Source organism: Rosa chinensis, chromosome 1, assembly GCF_002994745.2.
Source record: "Rosa chinensis cultivar Old Blush chromosome 1, RchiOBHm-V2, whole genome shotgun sequence".
Taxonomy (NCBI): Eukaryota; Viridiplantae; Streptophyta; class Magnoliopsida; order Rosales; family Rosaceae; genus Rosa; species Rosa chinensis.
The window spans coordinates 9,848,336-9,869,103 of record NC_037088.1 but is presented as its reverse complement, the minus strand read 5'-3'; the positions used below and the strand labels follow the sequence as shown (position 1 = coordinate 9,869,103).

At 40.5% G+C, this 20,768-nt stretch overlaps 2 protein-coding genes across 11 annotated transcripts in view; both read left to right on the top strand.

Annotated features, from left to right (window-relative positions):
- The window catches only part of LOC112182268 (TMV resistance protein N), an 81,291-nt gene extending 63,452 nt beyond the window's left edge, over positions 1 to 17,839 (top strand). For all 10 annotated transcript variants that reach the window (XM_040512625.1, XM_040512624.1, XM_040512629.1 and 7 more), the window contains 3 exons: positions 16,551 to 16,661; positions 17,387 to 17,486; positions 17,588 to 17,839. The gene's annotated coding sequence lies outside the window, so the exon portion shown is untranslated. The remainder of the gene's footprint in view (positions 1 to 16,550; positions 16,662 to 17,386; positions 17,487 to 17,587) is intronic.
- On the top strand, positions 11,560 to 16,925 carry LOC112200269 (TMV resistance protein N). The gene is made up of 9 exons (XM_040518869.1): positions 11,560 to 12,056; positions 12,370 to 13,465; positions 13,633 to 13,908; positions 14,001 to 14,940; positions 15,043 to 15,089; positions 15,176 to 15,631; positions 15,747 to 15,863; positions 16,551 to 16,751; positions 16,869 to 16,925. The coding sequence occupies exons 1-9, from the start codon at positions 11,560 to 11,562 to the stop codon at positions 16,923 to 16,925; spliced, it is 3,687 nt and encodes a 1,228-aa protein (XP_040374803.1).
- Positions 17,840 to 20,768: the final 2,929 nt, after the last annotated feature.

The window sequence follows — 20,768 nt, the reverse complement described above, 5'->3', positions numbered from 1 at the left end:
AACCCTTGCCCATAAAAAGCCCTTAATTTCTATGTTTAGTAGAGTTGAGTTGCTTTCTGCTTGCAAAGACACTAGTAAAGAGTTGCGAGAAGAACGAGAAAAGTTAAGAGCACTAAAACATCTTAGATCAAGACTTGGTAGAAAAACTCCCCATTATTGGGATATTTTCTACCAAGTTCAGAGAAGAATCTAACAAGTTGAAGAAGAAATTAGGTTAATTAAAGAAACTCTTGAGGAAGAACATAAACCTCTTGATTATTTGAGCATCGGTTAGATCCTTTCTAGCTGGTATCAGAGCCTGTTTTGCTCAAAAATAGGTAAAGAAAAAGCTTACGCCTTAGAGTTGGCTTCTCTTAACTAGTATAAGAGAATCCAGACGTCAGAATTACCCAGCCTTTTGGATTGAAAAAGGAAGTGAGAAGTGGCAAGTGTGCTTTCACACAAGGAATATTCAAGAAAATCAATACTCCATTGAATACGTGTGTAGAGTTTTAAATACTCTATACGATGAACATATTCATATCCAAATTGAGATAGGAGTATGATTAAGCTTAATTGAATACCTAGATCATCCATCTTGGAACAAGAGTTCTAAAAAGGTCATAGAACAATTCGAGATAATTAATCTAAGGATTAATCAACACGAAGAAATAAATTCCGCAGTAGCTAAGCTTGAAGTCAAGCCAGATTATTTGAAAGAAAAACAATATCTTTCTGATATTGAAAAGAAGTTAGTAAGAATTGAGAATCTCTTGCTAATTATATCCATCAGCAAGCAATTAAATTAAGAACCACTCAAGAAAACTTGAGAAAACTTTTAGAAACTCTCATATATATATATATATATATATATATATATATATAGGATGAATCAGAGAGTGGATCTAAAAGTAAGACAGGTAGATGAAAAAGCGTTAGCTTTTATCATCCTACTAAGAAACTTGCTGAAAATATAGAAACTATAGTTTCCACCTATAGCTTCTGCTATTTCTAGTTTATGAGAAGTTATATCTTCATTGTTGTCAATCATAATTTCACCATTAGGGGGAGACAGATTAAACCCAATTAATAATGGAGCCACATGAATCTCACTCGGCATGCAATAAGACACCTTTTTCTTCATCATTCCCATCTTCAACAACTAATGCTCCATATCTAGCAAGCCAGCTTTATTTAAAACGGACGCTCTAAGCCTCAATGCATTTCTTTTACTTATTTTCTTCCACAAAGGAGCAAAAACCACTTGCTAGATCACATCATGGTAATTAACCAATTTGAGTCACACTAAATTCCTAAATGGTGATTTGTATGGGACTCAAGTAGTGACAAGACTCGCCCCGGGTTTCACCCTGAAACCCGAAGAGGCCCTGCGGGGCCCACCTTAGAAGGAATTCTACCAAGAATTTGGCAGAACTTCTCCCGAAAGTGGACTACCCACAACCTGTAAAAATGCACAAAACACTTCAAGCAAACCAACCTTATACTCCTGGAGCCACCCTGCCCCCAATTACCATCAACTCCACTTTCACAAAACACAAAACTCAACTTAACAATACTAATCCCAAAGGTTTCAGAGCAATACTAATACACAAGGATATAAAAAGAAGAGTAAAGGATCAAGGGATCCTACTATGCGGAAGTAGTGACAATTATGCCTCAAATGCCATGTACGCCCGAGCTCCACTAATTCGCCTGCAACTGGCCATTTGAAACTGAAGGGCCTAGGGGAAAGTAATTTAAAACACGTTAGAGTGAGTGGACAAAAAAAATAAATAAATAAGATAATTCAAATAAAAGTAAAGCTTTAATACTTTCCCACATGTTCATGTTCTTAAAACCTTAATGCATGCAACGAGGATAAAACATATTTCTCGCAACACGAAAATTCGTAAAAACATTCCCGCCCCGCTAGTCAAAAGAAATCGAGCTAGCCCCGCTGGCTGAAGGTATCAATAAAATATGGGGAAGAAGTTCTCACCATACAAATAAGGGAGCCTCCCAGGCTCGGGTCGGAGTGTCCCACACTCTGGAGCATCCCATGCTCTGCTCTACTCACCCACAAACACATAGTAAGCAGGGAGGAGTACTAATAGGCTGGCTAGCAATAAATAGGACAGCCCAGGTATGGTAAATCATATGAAAATCGAAAATCAGTAAGGCTTCTCCAATATCTCACAAGGAAAATGCATATTCCAACGACGCGGCCCCTCACGCCAAAATATTCTCAAATTCATAAACCAATATGCGAGATTAAAATAAATCCATGAATCCCAACAAAAATCCCATTTTCAAAGATCATTTGGGAAACTCAAAATCGACAAATGAAAACAATATTTAATTCCGGAAACCACCTCAGAAAAATAATTCGTTGAAAATCATTAATAAATCGCAAATCATACTTTATTTCGAAATTCGCAATATCCTTTTAAAACTTAGAGCCAAAAAATCATTCTAAAATTATACCCGAGAGAAATCATGATCAAATTCAAAATCTGAAATCCAAATAACTAAACCAATTTATACTCTTAAATAAATAAACGTAATAATTAATTACGAAACAATATTGCATGCATCACTTAAAATCAAAAGTCCACTCACAGTACTATTTAGGTGATCACGAATACGAGTTCCTTCGTCGAGAAATAGCTCGGTACATCGTTCTGTACACAATTATATTCCGTGAATAACTATTCAACAATTTAATACGATTCCTAAAATCAAATCCTCATAATCACATCTCTACTTCTTCTCGGACTCAACCCAAATTATACCACTAATACCAATTTGTTAATTTAAAGGTTCTAAGGCAGAACTGAGAGCTATCCGAAGGTCGGATTCTCGTAAGTCGATAACCGAAATTCTGAATTTCCAGAAATTTATAATCGATTCAAAACTTCCCTAATATTCACCAAACTTCATATATAAGCTCTACAACATTTATAAGATTTAATAGGCTAAAAATTGAAATTAAAAAGCTGCCCTACGCGCCTCCACGTGTGACCTACAGTGGCCACCAAATTTTGGCAGCAACAACTACTCAACATGCCCAACATTTTTCTCAACTATAACAGATTTCAATTTTACCTTTAAGTGCATGAATTCAGCCGGTGAAAAAAAATCCCAGAAAACTCCAAACCCTAGAATCGGGTTTTCCTTGATTTTCCTTCTACGTTGTAAATCGGAGTCAATGACCTTAGGGGAAATGATCACTGGCTCGGGGTGCCTCTACTAACCCAATTCGCCGGAAAAGCTCAAACTGCCCCCATGAGGTTCCTTGCTTCGATTCTGGGTTTTTCGGCCAAATTGCCGAAACCTAAGGGCACTAGCGTGGAGAGGAGGAAGAGGCGATCACGTGGTGGCCAGTTGCCCACCGGTTGATGGCCAGACGGCGGTGAATCAAGAGGAAGAAAGGAGAGGCCGACGAGGAGAGGAAGAGAGAGAAAGTCGGGGGGGGGGGGGGGGTAGGTTTCCGGAAATGAAAACTTACCACAGTAACTTTTACATTTTAGACCATAACTTTAGTATACGAATTCCGATTTTTACGTATCACATATGCAAGCGTTCGGTTTAACGTCCTCTACAACTTTCATGAAGAACATTTTCTCAAATTTTAACCCGAACAAAAAGTCAACTTTTAGGGCCACTAAAAGTATTGAAACGACAGTAAAAGTGAAAGTAAAGGTCGTTTACCGTCCAAATGACTAGTAAACCGGTGAGTTAAGGTTCGGGCCGTTACAAGTAGTGAATTTGAGAGACTCTATTTTGAAACGGTTGAGAAAAGATCAAAGAGATAGAAGGGGGATCTAGTAAGGAAAGAGACTTTGAGTCTCATATAAAAGAAGTAAGGTATCTATAAATAACCTTTGAAATTGAAAAAGGAAAGAAAACAAAGAAATGTAGAAGTCACACACAAACAAACAACTCCTGGACTTATATTTTGATCATATGCAAGTAGTACCTAAACTTTTTGATTTCATCCTAAATAGTGACAATGACAAACCTCCATCTATTTGCCCATTTTGCCACCAAAAGTTGGGATAATTTGTTTCTCTAAGGTCACTTTGACAAATTAGCAGTCAAAAATTTTGGGTACTATTTTTAGACCTATTTTAAAACACATACATATAGGGCATGTTTGTTTCACAAGACTCTTAAGCCCCACCTTAATTTCTATAACAGTCTAGCACTCCTCTAACCTGGCTTATGCTATACTAGTACCTGACTCATGTTTGGTACTAGGTAGGACTAAAGAGTAGAACACTCACAATAGTGATATCCCATGTTTGATGATTTACTGGACTAAATTATGCAATGCAAGCCTAATTCGATATTTATTACACGCTCTGCTTCTTTTGTTCTGAATTTTCATCACTATCTTCCATTTTCTAAAAAAATGAATGTGACATGGTCAAATAAACAACCATTAATTGTTAAAAGGACTATGTCATATGAGTCATGCAGGCATATCGCAACAAACAATGCCTCTGGTTAACATTTTGTTATGTAGCGAATTCTCACCAAGATTTCCAAAAACCCTACCAAGAGTCATTGCCTTACAAAAAACTGTCTGAGCCATGTGAATCATGTAGGCATAATGGCATTCTCTAAATCAATAACACATGATACAATTCCAAAATCTTAGAGCATTCGATCTTTTGCATATTAAAAAGTAATAATGAGATTTGCGAAGAAAAAGAAGTAATAATAGCTCTGCAAGGCAAAGAAGCAATAATATTTGATAAGTTCATCATCTTATAAAACCAAACGAGCACAAGAAGACTCGTCCATCGATGACTTCATGGCGACGCGCCGCCGGACTTAGCAGAAGATGAAGATGACGGTTGTGCCCTAAAGAGAATACCTAGAGAGCAGCATCTTATTTTAGTATTGTTTGGTTTAAAATCATTTTCTTATTCAATACTCTCAGTTGTTAACTTACTAATCTTTTGATATAGATTGAAATAGACGACTATTGCTCACAGTTCTTATTCATTGCTCCATAATTACCTAGTAATTATTCCCATAATCTTGCACTTTTTCTTAAACTTTGTGTTTATTTATATATATTTATTATGTTTTCCTTATCATGCTAGGAAATGATGGAGAAGCTTGGAAATGCACTAAAAACTCAACTTTAGCACATTTTCCTACTCCGGCTAGGAGAAACCGAGCTAGGCAAGGAAGGAGGAGTGGAAGACTGAACAAATAAACTACAAATGAGTTGAAAATTTTCAGATCTGTTCTAGACATCCTAAGGATTATTTCATATGAAGAGTGTAAGAGCTGGTTCGGAGTGAAAGGCCATCAAAAGATCGTTCCAATTTTCTGACTAAAAGACGAAAACTACAAAACCAGACCTGTACTGATTCCGGCAGCATTTCTGGCCACACCACGGTGAACTAAGCTCTGAAATTTTTTGAGGATGATTTACACTCATAGAGGAACATTTGGTATGAAAAAGTCAAAGACCAATTCCGAACTCTCGGTGGAGATTCAATTGAAGGAAAAAAGAAGAAGAAAGTGCGCAAATGGACAACGGTGGTCAACGCCGGATTCCGGACATTTCCGGCCGAGTTGGCCGGCCGAGAACATGTGTGGAGGACAACGAAGAGCTGACTGGGGTTAGAGACTTTAGGTGGGAAGACTTTAGGTCTAGGTTATTTTAAAATTTAAAATTTGAAATATGACAAGTGGTCATATTCTTACACCTTACCTTTTTGTCTCTCATTGATTACCTTGTTCCCCTACACAATGACCCTTCTACCTCTACTTTTTCTCCTCCACCAAAATATCTATGGGCTTTCTTGGTCTTTTCTATGTGGAGTCAAAAACTAGATCCACATTTTGTGCTTACAAATTTGTCAATCACATCTAGCCCTTCATTCCTTTTGATCTCCACCATTGATTTGGATTGCCTTGGCCTTTAAATAGCCCTTCCTCTCTCCCAAAACCGTGCATCCCCTTGGCTCCCTCATTTTGGAGCATCAAAATCTCTCTTTTCTCTAGTTTTAGGTTAGTTTTTCATACCTTGTACATAGTTCTTTAAGTTTGTGTGAGAAATAGGTGTGTAGGCACTTGAGTTTCACCAAAACCGAAGTTACTACACACTCTAAATCAATCACAACACTTTCTTTCACAAATTCAAGCCTTTTTTCTTGAGTTTTGTGGATGTGTATGGTGTTTCGGGTTGTAAAAACCGAAAATCCCATACCTTGAAGCAATTCTCTCATCATTTGACATCTTTGAGAGCTAGGTGGAAGGTTGGGTAGTTCTTCTCTTTCTCTCCTTCTCTCTTTAATTTGATGTTCATGGCTTGTATTTGTAATAACATGTGTTGTGAGTAGTTGGATTTGAGGCTTGGGCTAGCCCTAGCCAAACTTATGTGCAAAGAATGTAAATTTCCATGTGGTTTGATGTTTATGCATGTTTTGAATCTTTTGGCTGCTATACTTTCATGTACCCTAAGTGTGTTTATAGATTTATCACCTAGAAGCATGCTTTAGGAAATTAATGAATCGGAAACATGAACTTGATAAACTCTTGATTCCGTGAGCATGTGTAGCTAAATAGGTGGTCACTTAGCTTATTCCTACGGGAAGAACTAAGTTGCTTGAATTTCTTACTCTAAACTTAAAGCATGATGTTGTGAGTTTAGGTTCCGGAAGAATTTAGGCTTACGGCACCATAGACCATTTAAGATCCGGAAGATTTGAATGGTATAAAGGTTGTGTAATTTAGGTTTGCTTCAGAAGAGATTGTTAAATTGCATGATTAGTTGGTTTCTTGGTAACTTCAGCAAAGCACTAAGGGGAAGTTTGTCAAAGCATGTTATTACATCAAATATGGGTTACATTTTGTCCATGAATAAGGTTAGGTGAGATGCCTAAGTCTCTATTATTCTCATTGATTTAGTCTCTACATTTTTATTTGTTTATTTTATTTTATGCATTCAATTTTCTTTATCCAAATTAAAATCAACCAAGTCGCTCACTACCACAATTGTTAATACCATCCTCATGATCTTTAGCTTCCAAAGGGCTAAGGTTGTGAACTTGTAAAAAGGTAGACTTCACATGTGTTTTCTAGATTTATTTTCACGGTCATCTAGCTAGGGTAGAGTTACTCAATCTTTTGGGTACGATACTCTTACTTTTTTCCCTTTACTAAAACTTGACCTCCTCTGCTTGGGAGTAGGGAACATCATCCATAATTTGCACACACTTTTATACTGAATGATGTCTCCCAACATGGGGTCCTTTCTTTAGTGATCCTGCAGAAAACACTGGGCTTGGATGCCCTTGACGCCGAGCTTGCTTGTTTCTGAAAACTGCGAGGAGCCACCAAAGGCTTAGCGGCTAGCGCCTCCATCTCCTTCTGGTATTGCTTAGGAGATTTGACCAATTGTGAAGGCTTGATCAGGCCCTGATCCAGAGCCTCTAGCATTTGCTTGGCCTCACCAAACCTGCACTACAGTTTCCTTTTCTTAGAAGGACTGATCTCTACCACCTTCCCTTTTTCTCTGGTGTACCATTTGCCCTCCTTGATAGAGGAGGTTGAAGAAGGCGGTATATAGGGTTTGGTTAAGATATCTTTGTGCTCGTTCCTAGCCTTCCTATCTTGTTTCTGTTCATCCACATCCACTTTCAGTTTCTTGAACAGGTTAGAATCCATTGGGGACGGCGGTGATTCCATCCTGCCTGTTGCTCTTGGGTTGGACGGTTGATAATTTCGTGATGGCGAAGCCCACTTGATTGGCGGGAAGGAGCCAAAACGAAATGTCTGCTCGACCTCTTCATGTGACACTTGGATGCCACATTCCTCTTTGCATCGCTAGCATAGGACCACTTGGATGCCACTCGCTGATAGGTCTGGCCTTCTTCTTTACCGGGACCATGTCCTCCTCATTCTTCTCTTCTTGACCATTGGTGGTCAAGTCTAGGGTTAGCTGCCTCTGGCTTTTCTTGGTCCAAGTCACATCAACCATATTGACGTCGGTATCAGGGAAAGGGTTTAGGTCTACCAGCGCTGCTGCGGTCGCCAGAGTTTCCACCTGCAGACTACCATTATTGACCCATACTTGAATCTGATCCTTCAGCTTTACGCAGTCAGCCGTGTTATGATTCCACAGATTATGGAATTTGCAATACTTTTTCCCTTTCAGCTATTCTGGTTTGGGGAAGGGTCCAAAGTCTGTCTTCACCATCTTCACGGCGATCATCTCATCTAAAATCTCATGTGCCTTATTGGCATCATATGTATACGTCGCGAACTCAGGTTTGGTGAAGGCTACGGACTTGAGCTTGACTGGTTCCTTAGTTATTTTCAACTATTTCAAGGCCGAGTTCTTTCTTCCTGTCAGCTCAAAAGCGGAGATGTCATTCTCCTCTTCTTCTTCTTCGTCCTGGAAAACTTCTTCACCTTGGTAGTAGGGATCATAGGTGGTCGGTTGGTAGTTCAGGGCAGCCACTGTACGGTGTTTTCCGGGCACATATGTCCCTTTGGACTTGTTCTTTCTAGCGTTGATTTCTCTGAGGAGATGCTCAAAGCTACCTACTTCTGTGATAAGCTCTCCCATTGATTGGATCATGCTGCCATGTTGCTTCTTTCGCTGGCGTGGTTCCAAGCCCTTGATCGCCAACTTAATTAGTTCTTTCTCAGGCAAAACCATATTCAGCTTGGCCTTCTGAATCTGGAAGCGTTGAAGATAAGCAACAGTAGACTCGGTGGGCTGTTGGGCCATCTGTGTAAGAGAAGCTAAATCAACCTCAGGCTAGATAGTTCCAAAAGTTTCTCGGAAGAGCTTTTCTATTGCTGGCCAATCTACCACTGACCCTGGTCGAAGCTTGGAGAACCACCTAAAGGCAACTCCAGAAAGAGAAGTGCCAAAGATCTTGCACTTGAAGCTGTCATCATTCTGATATTGGCCGCATTGTACCTTGAACCTGGCCAAATGGGTTGCCGCGTTCTCAGTATCCTCTCCTGAAAAAGTAGAAAATATGATATTTTTATAGCCTCTGGAGAAAGGCGTGAGCATTATATGTGGCAGGAAAGGCTCCTCATAAACCCCATCAAGGTGGGCCCTAGGATTAGCCAACCTGATCATCTCCTCAACCTCTTCACGTCTCACATAATCTAGGCCAGGAGGAGGAGGCGTAGTCACGGTTTGGTGAGTGGTTTGCAAAGGTGGTGCAGCCAGGGTAGCGGTCACTGATCCCTCCCCTAAGTGAATATTCCGGGTAAAATTGGGCTGAAGAGTAACCGCTGCAGTAGACACATCTTTTACCAAAGCCGTTAGCTTGATTGGATTACCAGACTGATCAAGTCCATAGTAATTTCCTGAAAGCTCCTGGTATACATTCTCTGCTCCATCGCTGTCATATTGAGCAAACACGACAGGATCACCAGGGGTGCCTTGACCTAATTTCAAAGTTTTGCTCTTCTGCGCTGCCGAAGGTGTGGACTTCTCTTTGCTGCCAATTACCAGAGCGTTGTCCTTATTTTTAGTTGATGAGGCAGCGGCGGTTGCAGACTGCGTAACGGTGTTGCTGCTAGCCTTTTCCCGAGCATTCGGTGGTATGTATTTGCCAGAGCCTGAGGGTTGGCCAAGCGAACCAAAGATGGCATTAGGATCTCCTAAAGCTTTATTCAGAACCTCCTTAGCCTGGTCCAATTTAGCCTTTTGTATGGCAACCTGGGTTGCAAGGTTAGACCACTCATTGCGAAGAGCTGCCAATTCTGATGCAGTGTGCTTGGCTTGGTTTGTGGTGTCAACAGAGATGTGTTTTCTTTGGGCGGCTTGACCGTTTATCATATCCACGAGCTCCTTGTAGTTTTCTTGGCTTTGCTTGTGCATATCTTGCAAATGTCCCTGTGTTTGTCGCGATTTTACCTCAAGCTTTTGAACTAAAATCAAAATTTTGTCAAGCCTTCGACGATCTTCTACGAAGGCTTTTTCCATCTTTTCATTGTATGCGGCATTATTCTGTTGAAAGATAGCAAGCCGCTCCTCAATGCTTGCATTCTCTGGGACGAGAATGGGCACAAAGGGATCAGTTATCACCGCGCTCAGTAACGGGCTGGGGAATTCCACCCTGTTCAGTTGACATGTTGGATGATCGCGGATTGAGTGAGAACCTTTGAGTCACCTGTTCGTTAGAAAGACCACGACAGTCTACACGAGAGTGCGAGATGTAACTGGAGGTCTTATGTTTCATGCAGCTTACGTAAACCTTTTAGTAAGGGTTTGCGCTTGACTTCCCAATGGTGGCGATCACAAAGAAACACTATGCAATATGGTCCCACTGGGCGTGCCAAAATGTTTGGCTCCAAAACCAATCTGGTTGCAAATAGTCTCTTTTGCCGCTGTGATTGCGCGGGTGTGCCAACACCGTGGGGTGTAGTCGTCGGGAGAGTCCCTTGACCTGACTTTTTCTCAAACGCTGTGGACAAGGAAAGCACCAACCTCGTCACAAGGCTCTTTTCTCTCCCTTTCGGAAAAGGACTTTTTGCCTTACTGATAAGGGCTTGTGTTGTGATATCTTGCGTTCACTGAATCGATACTTAACGTTGGAGATTAAGCAGAGCAATCACTAGGAAGTTTGGAGAAAACACAGGTTTGCTAAAGCATATCTTTAACTTCGCTGGGTTGCGAGGGCGTTACCTTTGCTTTGCTGGGTTGCAACTAGGTTGCAGGTAGGTTTGCTCTGGAGAGACTTTGATTGAGATTAATTTATTGAGAGGTGTCCTTTTTTTTTTTGTCCTTGAAACCTGGTATTTATACCTTAGGGTTCCGACTGCTCCTTGCCATAGAATGATTATTGATTGAAGTTTCCTATTCAATCTCCGCTACTTGATTCCAATAAGGGCTCGTTTTCCTCATGGACCTCAGAATGGGTGAAACTGTAACCCAAACCCAAGTTATTTTTGGGCCGCAGGTATCGGCCTGCTATGCTAAATCCCCTACAGGAATCTTGCCAAAATTACTTTTGGGCTCAAACAAAGGCCAGAGCACGTCCGGCTGCATGCGCTACGCACCGACGAGGCCAGAGGCCTACTCTAACGAGGAAATTTTTGACGAAGAAACCCTAGTTTTTAGAGATAACGAAAATGAGAAATAAGACCTCCGATTCAGTAGCATATAACCTTAATAATCCTAGAATCTGGTTTTTCTCCTTACCCTTTTCGGTGTACCCAACGTTCCAGTTGGATCAGCTGGAAAGGGGTGTCTGTCTGTCATAAAAAAAAATAAAAAAAACAACAGGCAACTCTGATTCAATTTCGAAGGAGATTGTTATGAAAGTGCTCAGTTCCTGTGTTGAGTTCGTAGCTGGTCTTATTTCTTTATTTCCGTTTTATTCCAAACGCACCGTTTCGATGTACCTCGAGGAGGGATCTATTAGTTGTTATCTATCAGTGTCATGTTGACACGTGTCCTACATATAGCTGCCAATTCTGTAGAAAATATCATCCATTGAAACTTTACTTTCGCTTTACATTTCTCTGCAATTCCCTTGTACTCTCTCTCTGATTCCAGAAGTTAGGACTAGTACCCTAACAGAGATGGCGTCAACAGCTTCTCGTCGTCAATGGAAATACGATGTCTTTCTAAGTTTCAGGGGGGAAGATACGCGCAGGGGTTTTACCGAGTATCTGTATACTGCACTAAATGAGAAAGGAATACTCACCTTTCTGGATGACCGAGACCTTGAGAAAGGAAAATCCATTAGTCCTGAACTTTTAGCTGCAATTGAGGAGTCTAGATATGCGATTGTCATTCTCTCACACAGCTATGCTTCTTCGTCATGGTGCTTGGATGAACTCGTCAAGATTATTCAATGCATAAAAGAGATGGGCCAACAAGTCTTCCCCGTCTTCTACAAGGTGGATCCTTCTGATGTGCGGCACCAAAGGGGAAGTTTTGAGCTCAAATGGGAAGCCCAAGTACAAGTAAGGGAACACGAAGAAGTTTATGGGAGGAATGAGGACAGACTAAATGCGTGGACGGCTGCTTTGACTAAGGTCGCCAATCTTTCTGGCTGGGATTACAAGAATTTTTCGTAAGTCTCCTTCCTCCATACCTTAATATGTTTCCTTGCTAAAGTAGATATAGATTCAATCCCATCCTTTTGAGAGCAGGATAATCTCTTCTTTTTAAAATGAATTATTCTTTATGATTTAAATTGGATTTGGATTAGCATTTTGATTTTTCTGATTGAGAGATAGATACGAATGGAGAGTAATGAACATCCAGTAAATTTGAGAGACTGGATTAGCATTTTGCATTTACTCTTGCCAAATGCTAATATTGTTTTTGCCCGTTATGTTACATTGCTAAGTTTCTAACTCACAATTTTATCTAAATTTTCTCAGACATGAAGCAAAACTAATTGACGAAATTGTTGATCATATACTAAAGAAGTCCGTGTATACATCTTCAAGTGTTGACAAGGGCTTCATAGGAATGGATTCCCGCATTGATGATTTATTAAGCAATTACATATGTCCTCAGCTTCGTGGGGTGCGTTTTATAGGGATCCATGGCATGCGGGGAATAGGTAAGACAACAGTTGCTAGAGCAATCCATGATGAAATTTGTCAAAATTTTAACCGAACCTGCTTTCTTTCCAATGTTAGAGAAATGTCTAAAAACAATGGCATTGTTTCTCTACAAGAAAAACTTCTTTCCAGAATCCTGATGACAAAAATTGAAAATATAGAGGATGAATACATAGGAGCTGCTATGATAAAAAGGCGGTCGTGTAGAATGAAGGTGCTTGTTGTTATTGATGATGTGGATCAGTTGACGCAATTAGAGAAATTGGCTGGAAGTCGCAACTGGTTTGGTCCAGGGAGTAGAATTATCGTAACCACCACAGATATTCAGTTGTTAAAGGCACATGATGTTGATGCTACATACAAGGCTAACGGGTTAAACTGTAATGAAGCACTTCAACTTTTGAGCTTGAAGGCTTTTAAGAAATGTCCCCCACCAGAGAATTATTTGCATCTGTGCTACCATATTTTAGGGTATGCTCAGGGGCTTCCGTTGGCTCTCGTGGTTTTAGGTTCTTTTCTATCTGGTAGAGGGGCTGATAAATGGGCAAGTGCAATAGATAGGCTAAGGAGCACACCAGATAAACGCATTATTGACGTGCTTCGGATTAGTTTTGATGACCTGCATGAAAAAGAGAAAGAAATATTCCTACATATTGCTTGCTTTTACAAGGGCAAGGATAAGGATCGTGTGACACAAATACTAGACTATTGCCAGCTAGAACCTGTCATTGGTTTAGATGTTCTTGCTGATAGATCTCTCATAACTATCTCCAACAACGAACTGTCGATGCATGATTTGCTACAAGAAATGGGCTGGGAAATTGTTCGTGAACAGTCTCCTGAAGAGCCAGGCAAACGTAGTAGATTATGGTCTTATAAAGACATCAACAAGGTGCTGGAGAGAAATAAGGTCAGAGTTTGATAATGAAAAAAAGTTATGCATGTTATTATTATTTGTGTTCTGCACTTCAATTTTTGTGTAAAAAAGAAATAAGGCAGATTTACTTGTAATCTGCTTGGGTCTTGGTATTCTTTGTGTTCTGCACTTAAGCTATTATTCTTGTTTTTCATTATCAGGGAACAGATTCAATCCAAGGCATGGTAATGGAGTTGACTCAATTGCAAGTGGCTCATTGGAAGCCAGGAGCCTTTTCAAATTTGTCTCAACTTAGTCTTCTCCATATTCGTAATGTGGACCTTCCCAAAGGCCTCTCTTGTCTTTCTAATTCCTTGAGACTCCTCGAATGGACTGGGTATCCCTTAAGAGCTCTCCCAAAAAATTTTGAAGCAGATGAACTTATTGAACTTAACTTGTGCCACAGCAACATTAAACAGCTTTGGAAGGGAACAAAGGTATGGCTATTAGTTAATAGTCTACTTATTTATCTCTATGAAGCAAAAATTCTGTTTTGTGTGGTGGCTCACTGTTTCGATTTTATGAGCAGAATTTTGACAAGTTGAAGTTCATCAAACTCTGCCATTCTCAAAACATTGTGGAGACCCCAGACCTCGCAGGTGTTCAGCATCTTGAGACTTTAGATCTTGAAGGATGTGAGAATTTGGTAAGAATCCATCAATCCGTTGGATTTCTCAAAAAGCTTATTGTCCTGAATCTTAAAGACTGCAAAAGTCTCAAGAGTCTGCCAAGTAAAATTGAAATGGAATCTCTTGAAACATTAATTCTTTCTAACTGCTCAAAAGTTAAGAAGATTCCTGAGTTTGTTGGAAATATGGAACGTTTGTTGGTGCTTTTTCTTGATGAGACTGCTATTGAGGAACTGCCTGTTTCAATTGAACGGCTGACTAGCCTTGTGTCATTGAATCTAAGCAACTGCAGAAATCTTGTTTGTCTCCCAAGCACCATCAATAAATTGAAGTCTGTTGAAAATCTTAATCTTTCTGGATGCTTGAAACTTGGCAGACATCAGGTAAATGTGGGGGAGATGGACTGTTTTGAGGAAATTGATGTGAATAGTGGGTCTGCAATAGAAATGTCATCTACCCATGATCACAGAAAATATGTGAGAGGTTCAATCTTTCATGGATGCAAAGTAATTTGGCGATCTTTAAATAAGTTCTTGCCTTCTGGATTGGTGACAAAAGTGAATACAGAGCCAATGAGTTTCCACTTGCCTATATCTGGTCTGTCTAATTTAACATATCTGAACCTGAGTAATTCCAATCTTGGTGAAGGAGCATTTGCCAATGAATTTGGTTACTTTCCCTCTTTGGTGACCTTGAATCTAAGTGGAAACAATTTTGTTCGCCTTCCTTCAGGCATTGGATTGCTTTCTAAGCTTGAGAACTTTAACTTGGAGAATTGCAAGAGACTTCAAGAGTTGTCAGACCTTCCATCAAATAGTACACTTGATTTAAGGGCAGATGGTTGTACTTCACTGAAATACTTGTTTGATGCATCAAATTTGAACAGACTAAACAAATCATATTTCAATTTCATCAATTGCTTCAATCTAAATGGCAATCAAGGATGCAATAACATAGCATTTGAAATGCTGAAGACATTCATGTATCAGGTACTCCCTGTCAAAGTGTGTGTGTGCGTGTCTGCTCATATACTTATAGACATTAATCAACTAACGACCTATCTCTTCTTACACAGGGAATCTCTAATAAGAGTGAAACTTTCCAAATTGTAATTCCTGGAAGTAATATTCCTGAGTGGTTCAGCCATCGGACTGTTGGGTGTTCCTCAAGTGTATATCTACCTGCACATTGGAATAACAGTCGACTTATGGGATTTGCTTTGTGTGCTGTTTTTGTACTCCATAAGCACCATCGGGTGGATAAGCTTTGTAGAGATGAATTCAAGACTTTTAATGCAACACATCATCTTGTATGTTGCCTGAAGCTCGATGGAAGAAAATTGGAAGTATATGGCAAACAGCCTGCATTTCGCTTTAGTGAAGAATTTTGCCAGGTTAAGTCAGATCACCTGTGGCTATTCTATGTATCTCGTGATAAATACTTTGGTACAGAGTGGTGGCAAAACAGTTGCAGTCAGCTTGAGTTCTTATTTAAAACCAGAGGGCCGGGTCTAAAGGTGAAGGAGTGTGGAGTCCGTCTGATATATGAGCAAGATGTGCAAGAGTTGAACCAAACAACCACTCAATCAAGCAGTAGGATATCTCCTTATGAGGATATATTGATTGGTTTTGACATTCCGGTTGCAGGGGAAACCAGTGGCACTGGTGGCAGAACTTGCACGCTTGAAGAATTGTAGGACTGGCAGAAATATAGGGGATCCACCCCTGGCCACTCTGAAAGACCATACAAGGCAAGGAATTACTGTAATCCTGGTTTCAGAAAGTATTTTATGCAAATCGAGGAATTAAATTATTTCTTGCTTTAACTTGGACAGCTTGGAAACTTTTGCACTGGGCTGAAGTAGCTGCACATACATATAGAGAAATAGTACATGTTTTTTTGTTCAAGTTCTTGTATTCATTCATTTCTTTTAGTCCCTGGTTAATATTTAGGTGCTCACTCTTCAATTTGATGTTTACTATATTGTTCTTATTAAAGGATATTCATATAGTAATAAGAAAGTAAAATAAATCATTAGTTTGTGGAGTTGCGGCAATGACATGCTTAATGACATCGTTTTGTGAAATTGTAGTGTGTTGGCAATTTCGAGGTTGATTGAATGTAATGACAACCAGGACTTTTAGGGTGAAGGTGGGTAGGCAGTGGTTGCAGGGAGATTTCATAATAGGCATTGTTGTGGCCCTTGTTGGCTTTGGTATCTTTTAAATTTAAATTGCCTTTTCTTCTGAATGTGGACTGCAGGTAGCGATTCTTTAGCTCTTTGGTATACTAGCTATGTTTTTTAATTGTATTGCTGGTTCACTCTGGTTATGATGCTTGAGTGAACCCTCATTGGACTAAATTCTTGAGCTTTGTGTATGTAAAAATTATAGTATTTGCAAGTTCATTTGCTTCTTTATTTCTTATTTATGTTTATATATCCTGTTAAGGATGGAAATACATCTCGGGTAGATGGTGATGATGTTGACTGGGATACTGATGATGAGCTTGAGATTGAAAACTTCACTTTATCTTCTTCAGCTAATCCTGGCTCTGGGGAGGTAAACATTATATCTGACGTACAGATTTATATTTCTTTGGAGATTGATTGTGATGAGTTCATTGGGGCAGGTGAAATACCGGCCTTCTTTGTACGTTATCAACTGTGCAAAGTGTTTCTTCACTGGATATTTTTGAAAACTCTGCATCTAATTAACTAGTAAAAATGCATATGGATGATATTCAGGTTTCTTCCGTTTTTTTTACAGAGATTTGAGCATTCCAAGGTACAAGTAACAGAAATGGACGTGACTATGGCTCATTAGGTGTCCTAACGAAATTTCTTAATTATCTGTAGATTAGTGGCTTTTTTCTTTTAATTTTTCCCCCCGAAAATCAGTGATTAAATATCTCAAATATCAAAGATGTATCTATGGTTTTGGTGCTTTTGCTTCCAGAAAACTTAGTTATCCACCTTTTCAGTTTTAGCTGAAAGATTTCAAAATTCACGCTGGCATCCTATAATCTCATCCCAAAATGATTTACTTTCTTTTTCCCATCATTATTTGTACAGTGCCTTGTTGCTGTTCAGCTAATTGTGTTTGACCAATTTGGTTTCCCTGAGCACACTATGGTCCTCTTTTGTCTAGTTACTTTTCATGACTTCATTGAACTTGCAAACATACACAATTAATGTGTATGCACAGAAGTATACATGTATAAGCAAGTATGACACTTTGATGGTTATAGTATTCTCAACATGCAATTCCTTTTTATCTTCCTACAGGCTAGCTCATCATCAGGACCTTCCCAAACCAAAGTTTCTGATCATTTTGTATGCACGTGGTTTTCTCATACTATGGTTGCCAAAGCCATCCAAGAACATGGTATGAGCACCGAACCATTTCATTCCAGTGCAAGTTTTTACTTAAAATGCTCCAGTTTAACCCTGTCCCTATTTAACACACTGGTTTGATGGAATATCCAGGACTTGAAGATGCAGGTTCAATTCTTGAAACCCTGTCCCTACACATATGCGGAGTATCCTGAGAAGAATAAAAGGAAACTTTGTGAATCTTCATTGCTGAAAAGTGAAAAACAACAAAGACAGATTTGCTGGAGAGATGATTGCTCTATTGATCTGTAGCACATATATACAATAATACAGCTTGATTCTAGGATACAAAACAAGACAGTTATTCTAGCCCTATTAATGTCTAATAATATAGAATTAATGTGATGATATAGAGTAAATGTGTTAAATGTTAACAGTTATACAAGATGCTAATTTTGCTCTTCTTTCCAACACTCCCCCTCACGTTGGAGAGTGGATATCCTGCACACCCAACTTGCGAATCATAAGTTCGAAATCCTCCTTCCCAAGAGCTTTAGTTAGAACATCAGCCAGTTGATTTCCAGAACTCACAAATCGTGTCTCCACTGAACCATCTTGAATCTTATCCCTGATATAGTGACAATCCATTTCTATATGCCTTGTACGTTCATGAAACACTGGATTTGCTGCTATATGTAAAGCAGCCTTGTTGTCACAATAGAGCAATGCCGTTTCCTGGTGTAAAATCCCCAAGTCTTGAAGCAAATAACGTAGCCAAGTTAATTCACAACAAGCTCCTGTCATAGCACGATACTCTGCTTCAGCTGAAGAAAGAGAGACTGTTTTCTGACGTTTTGACTTCCATGAAATTAAAGAAGGCCCTAGGAACACACAATACCCTGTAGTAGACCTTCTTGTAAGTGGACATCCTGCCCAATCTGAGTCACAAAAGGCTCGTAGCCGAAGATCACTATTTGAGGAAAAGAACAAGCCTTGACCAGGAGCTGACTTGAGGTAGCGTACCACTCGCAAAGCTGTTTCCCAATGAGCTTTTCGAGGCTGATGCATAAACCTGCTTAATATATGAACAGGATATGTAATATCCGGCCTTGACACTGTGAGATAAATCAATCTTCCAACCAAACGCCTATACTTCTCTGGATCTTTGAGTAACTCAGTCTTATCTGACAACTTTAATCCACGTTCCACGTTCCTGTGAGATAAATCAATCTTCCAACCAAACGCCTATACTTCTCTGGATCTTTGAGTAACTCAGTCTTATCTGACAACTTTAATCCACGTTCCATGGGTGTGTCAACAGGAGCAGCACCCAATAACCCTGCATCTTTTATAATTTCTAACGCATACTTGCGCTGACAAATAAATATCCCTTTCTTAGATGCTGACACTTCAATGCCAAGAAAATACTTTAAATTGCCAAGATCTTTCAAACGGAATGTTTTATGCAAAAATTTCTTGACATCAGCTATACTCACAGGATCATTGCCAGTAATTAATATATCATCAACATATATCAATAAGACTGTAAAAGACTTGCCTTGCCTCCTGGTAAAAAGAGAGTAGTCTGCTCTAGATTGCACAAAGCCAGCAGACCGAATAACTTCTGAAAATCTAGAAAACCACTGCCTTGAAGCCTGTTTCAGACCGTACAAGGATTTATGCAACCGACAAACCAAATGCTCCTCCCCTGTCTCCGGAGCCCAGGCGGTGGAGACATATAAATTTCTTCATCCAGGTTGCCATGGAGAAAGGCATTGTTGACATCGAGTTGATAAAGGGACCAACCACGAGACGCAGCGAAAGCAAGGAGACAACGGACTGTAACAATTTTAGCAGTAGGAGAGAAGGTGTCCTGATAGTCAATACCTGCTAATTGCGTGAAGCCCTTGGCCACCAACCTGGCCTTGTATCGTTCAATCGAACCATCAGACTTGAGCTTGACCTTGTAAACCCACCTACAACCAATAGGGATCTTCCCAGGGGGCAACGGGGTAAGGGTCCAGGTACCGTTGGCCTGCAAGGCCTCCAATTCAGAACGCATGGCATCCCTCCATTCCGGAACAGTAGCCGCCTCAGAATAAGAGGACGGTTCACATATGGCACTGAGCTGAGCCACAAAAGAGGAGTAGGCAGGAGTGTAACGATGATAAGAGACATAATTTGCCAATGGATACCGCGTACCTTTGGAAGGACCTGGCGGGAAGGAGAGCGATTGGTAAGAGCAAGCATTGGATTGAGGCTTGGAGAAGTCGATATCGGCGAACCGAGCAGGCGGCGCAGAGGAGCGGGTGGAGCGACGGAGCGGTGGTGGGCCGGAAATAGCTGCGGGTGGAGGAGACGGAGAAGATGGTAGGGATGGGGACCATCCTGGCACCGGGGACGACAGGGGGGTAGGAACAGGGGTGGAGAAGGACGAAGGAGGTGGGACAAGGGGCGGTGGAGCAGGCGGCTTGGGTCGCCGGGAATACTGACGGATGGGAGGCGGAGGAGGCGGTGGCGGAGGCGGTAAAGAGGAAGCGCCAAGATCGGCGTCTATGGTAGAACGGGAAGGACGAGAAGAAGAAGGACGCGTGGGAGGGACCTGGGAGTCAAGATCGGTGGCTATGGAATTAGGGAGAAGTGGAATTGGGCCTGGGTCATGGGCCAACGGAGCAGAAGGAAGAGTGGGCTGAGTGGAGGCATAAGGAAACACATCTTCATGAAATCTAACATCTCGACTGGTAAAAACTTTTTTAGTCGTTAAGTTAAACAGTTTGAAGGCTTTTTGGCCCACCGGGTAACCAATGAAAATGGAAGAAATTGCTCGGGTATCAAATTTATGAGTAGGGTGCACATTTGTGGCGTAAGCTAAGCATCCAAAAACCCGAAGATGAGAAAAAGAAGGTGGTTTGGAGTAAAGAAGCTCGAAAGGAGTTTGGTAAGAAAGGATGGGAGAGGGCAATCGATTGATTATGTGGACGGCTGTGAGAACACACTCCCCCCAAAATCGTGGAGGAAGATGAGCCTGAAATTTCAAAGCACGAGCCACCTGGATAATATGGCGATGCTTGCGCTCCACAACCCCAGTTTGTTGAGGCGTGTAAACACAAGAATGTTGGAAAATAACGCCATTATCTTGAAAAAAAGAGCTAAGTGAAATAAATTCACTACCATTGTCACTTCGGAAAGTTTTAATGCGAGAGTCGAATTGAGTGAGAATGTGAGCAAAAAAACGCTTCAAAAGTGGTTGTGTTTCATCTTTGTGCCGCATTAAGAAAACCCAAGTAAAGCGGGTGAAATCATCCACAATGGTAAGGAAATAAAAAGCACCAGA

Bases quoted from the DNA above. Each gene is read 5' to 3' on its own strand.
- LOC112200269 (XM_040518869.1), top strand. From the start codon at position 11,560: ATGGCGTCAACAGCTTCTCGTCGTCAATGGAAATACGATGTCTTTCTA. The intron at 12,057-12,369 runs GTAAGTCTCCTT...AAATTTTCTCAG, and splicing joins TGGGATTACAAGAATTTTTC to ACATGAAGCAAAACTAATTG. The intron at 14,941-15,042 runs GTTGTACTTCAC...ATGGCAATCAAG, and splicing joins ACTTGATTTAAGGGCAGATG to GATGCAATAACATAGCATTT.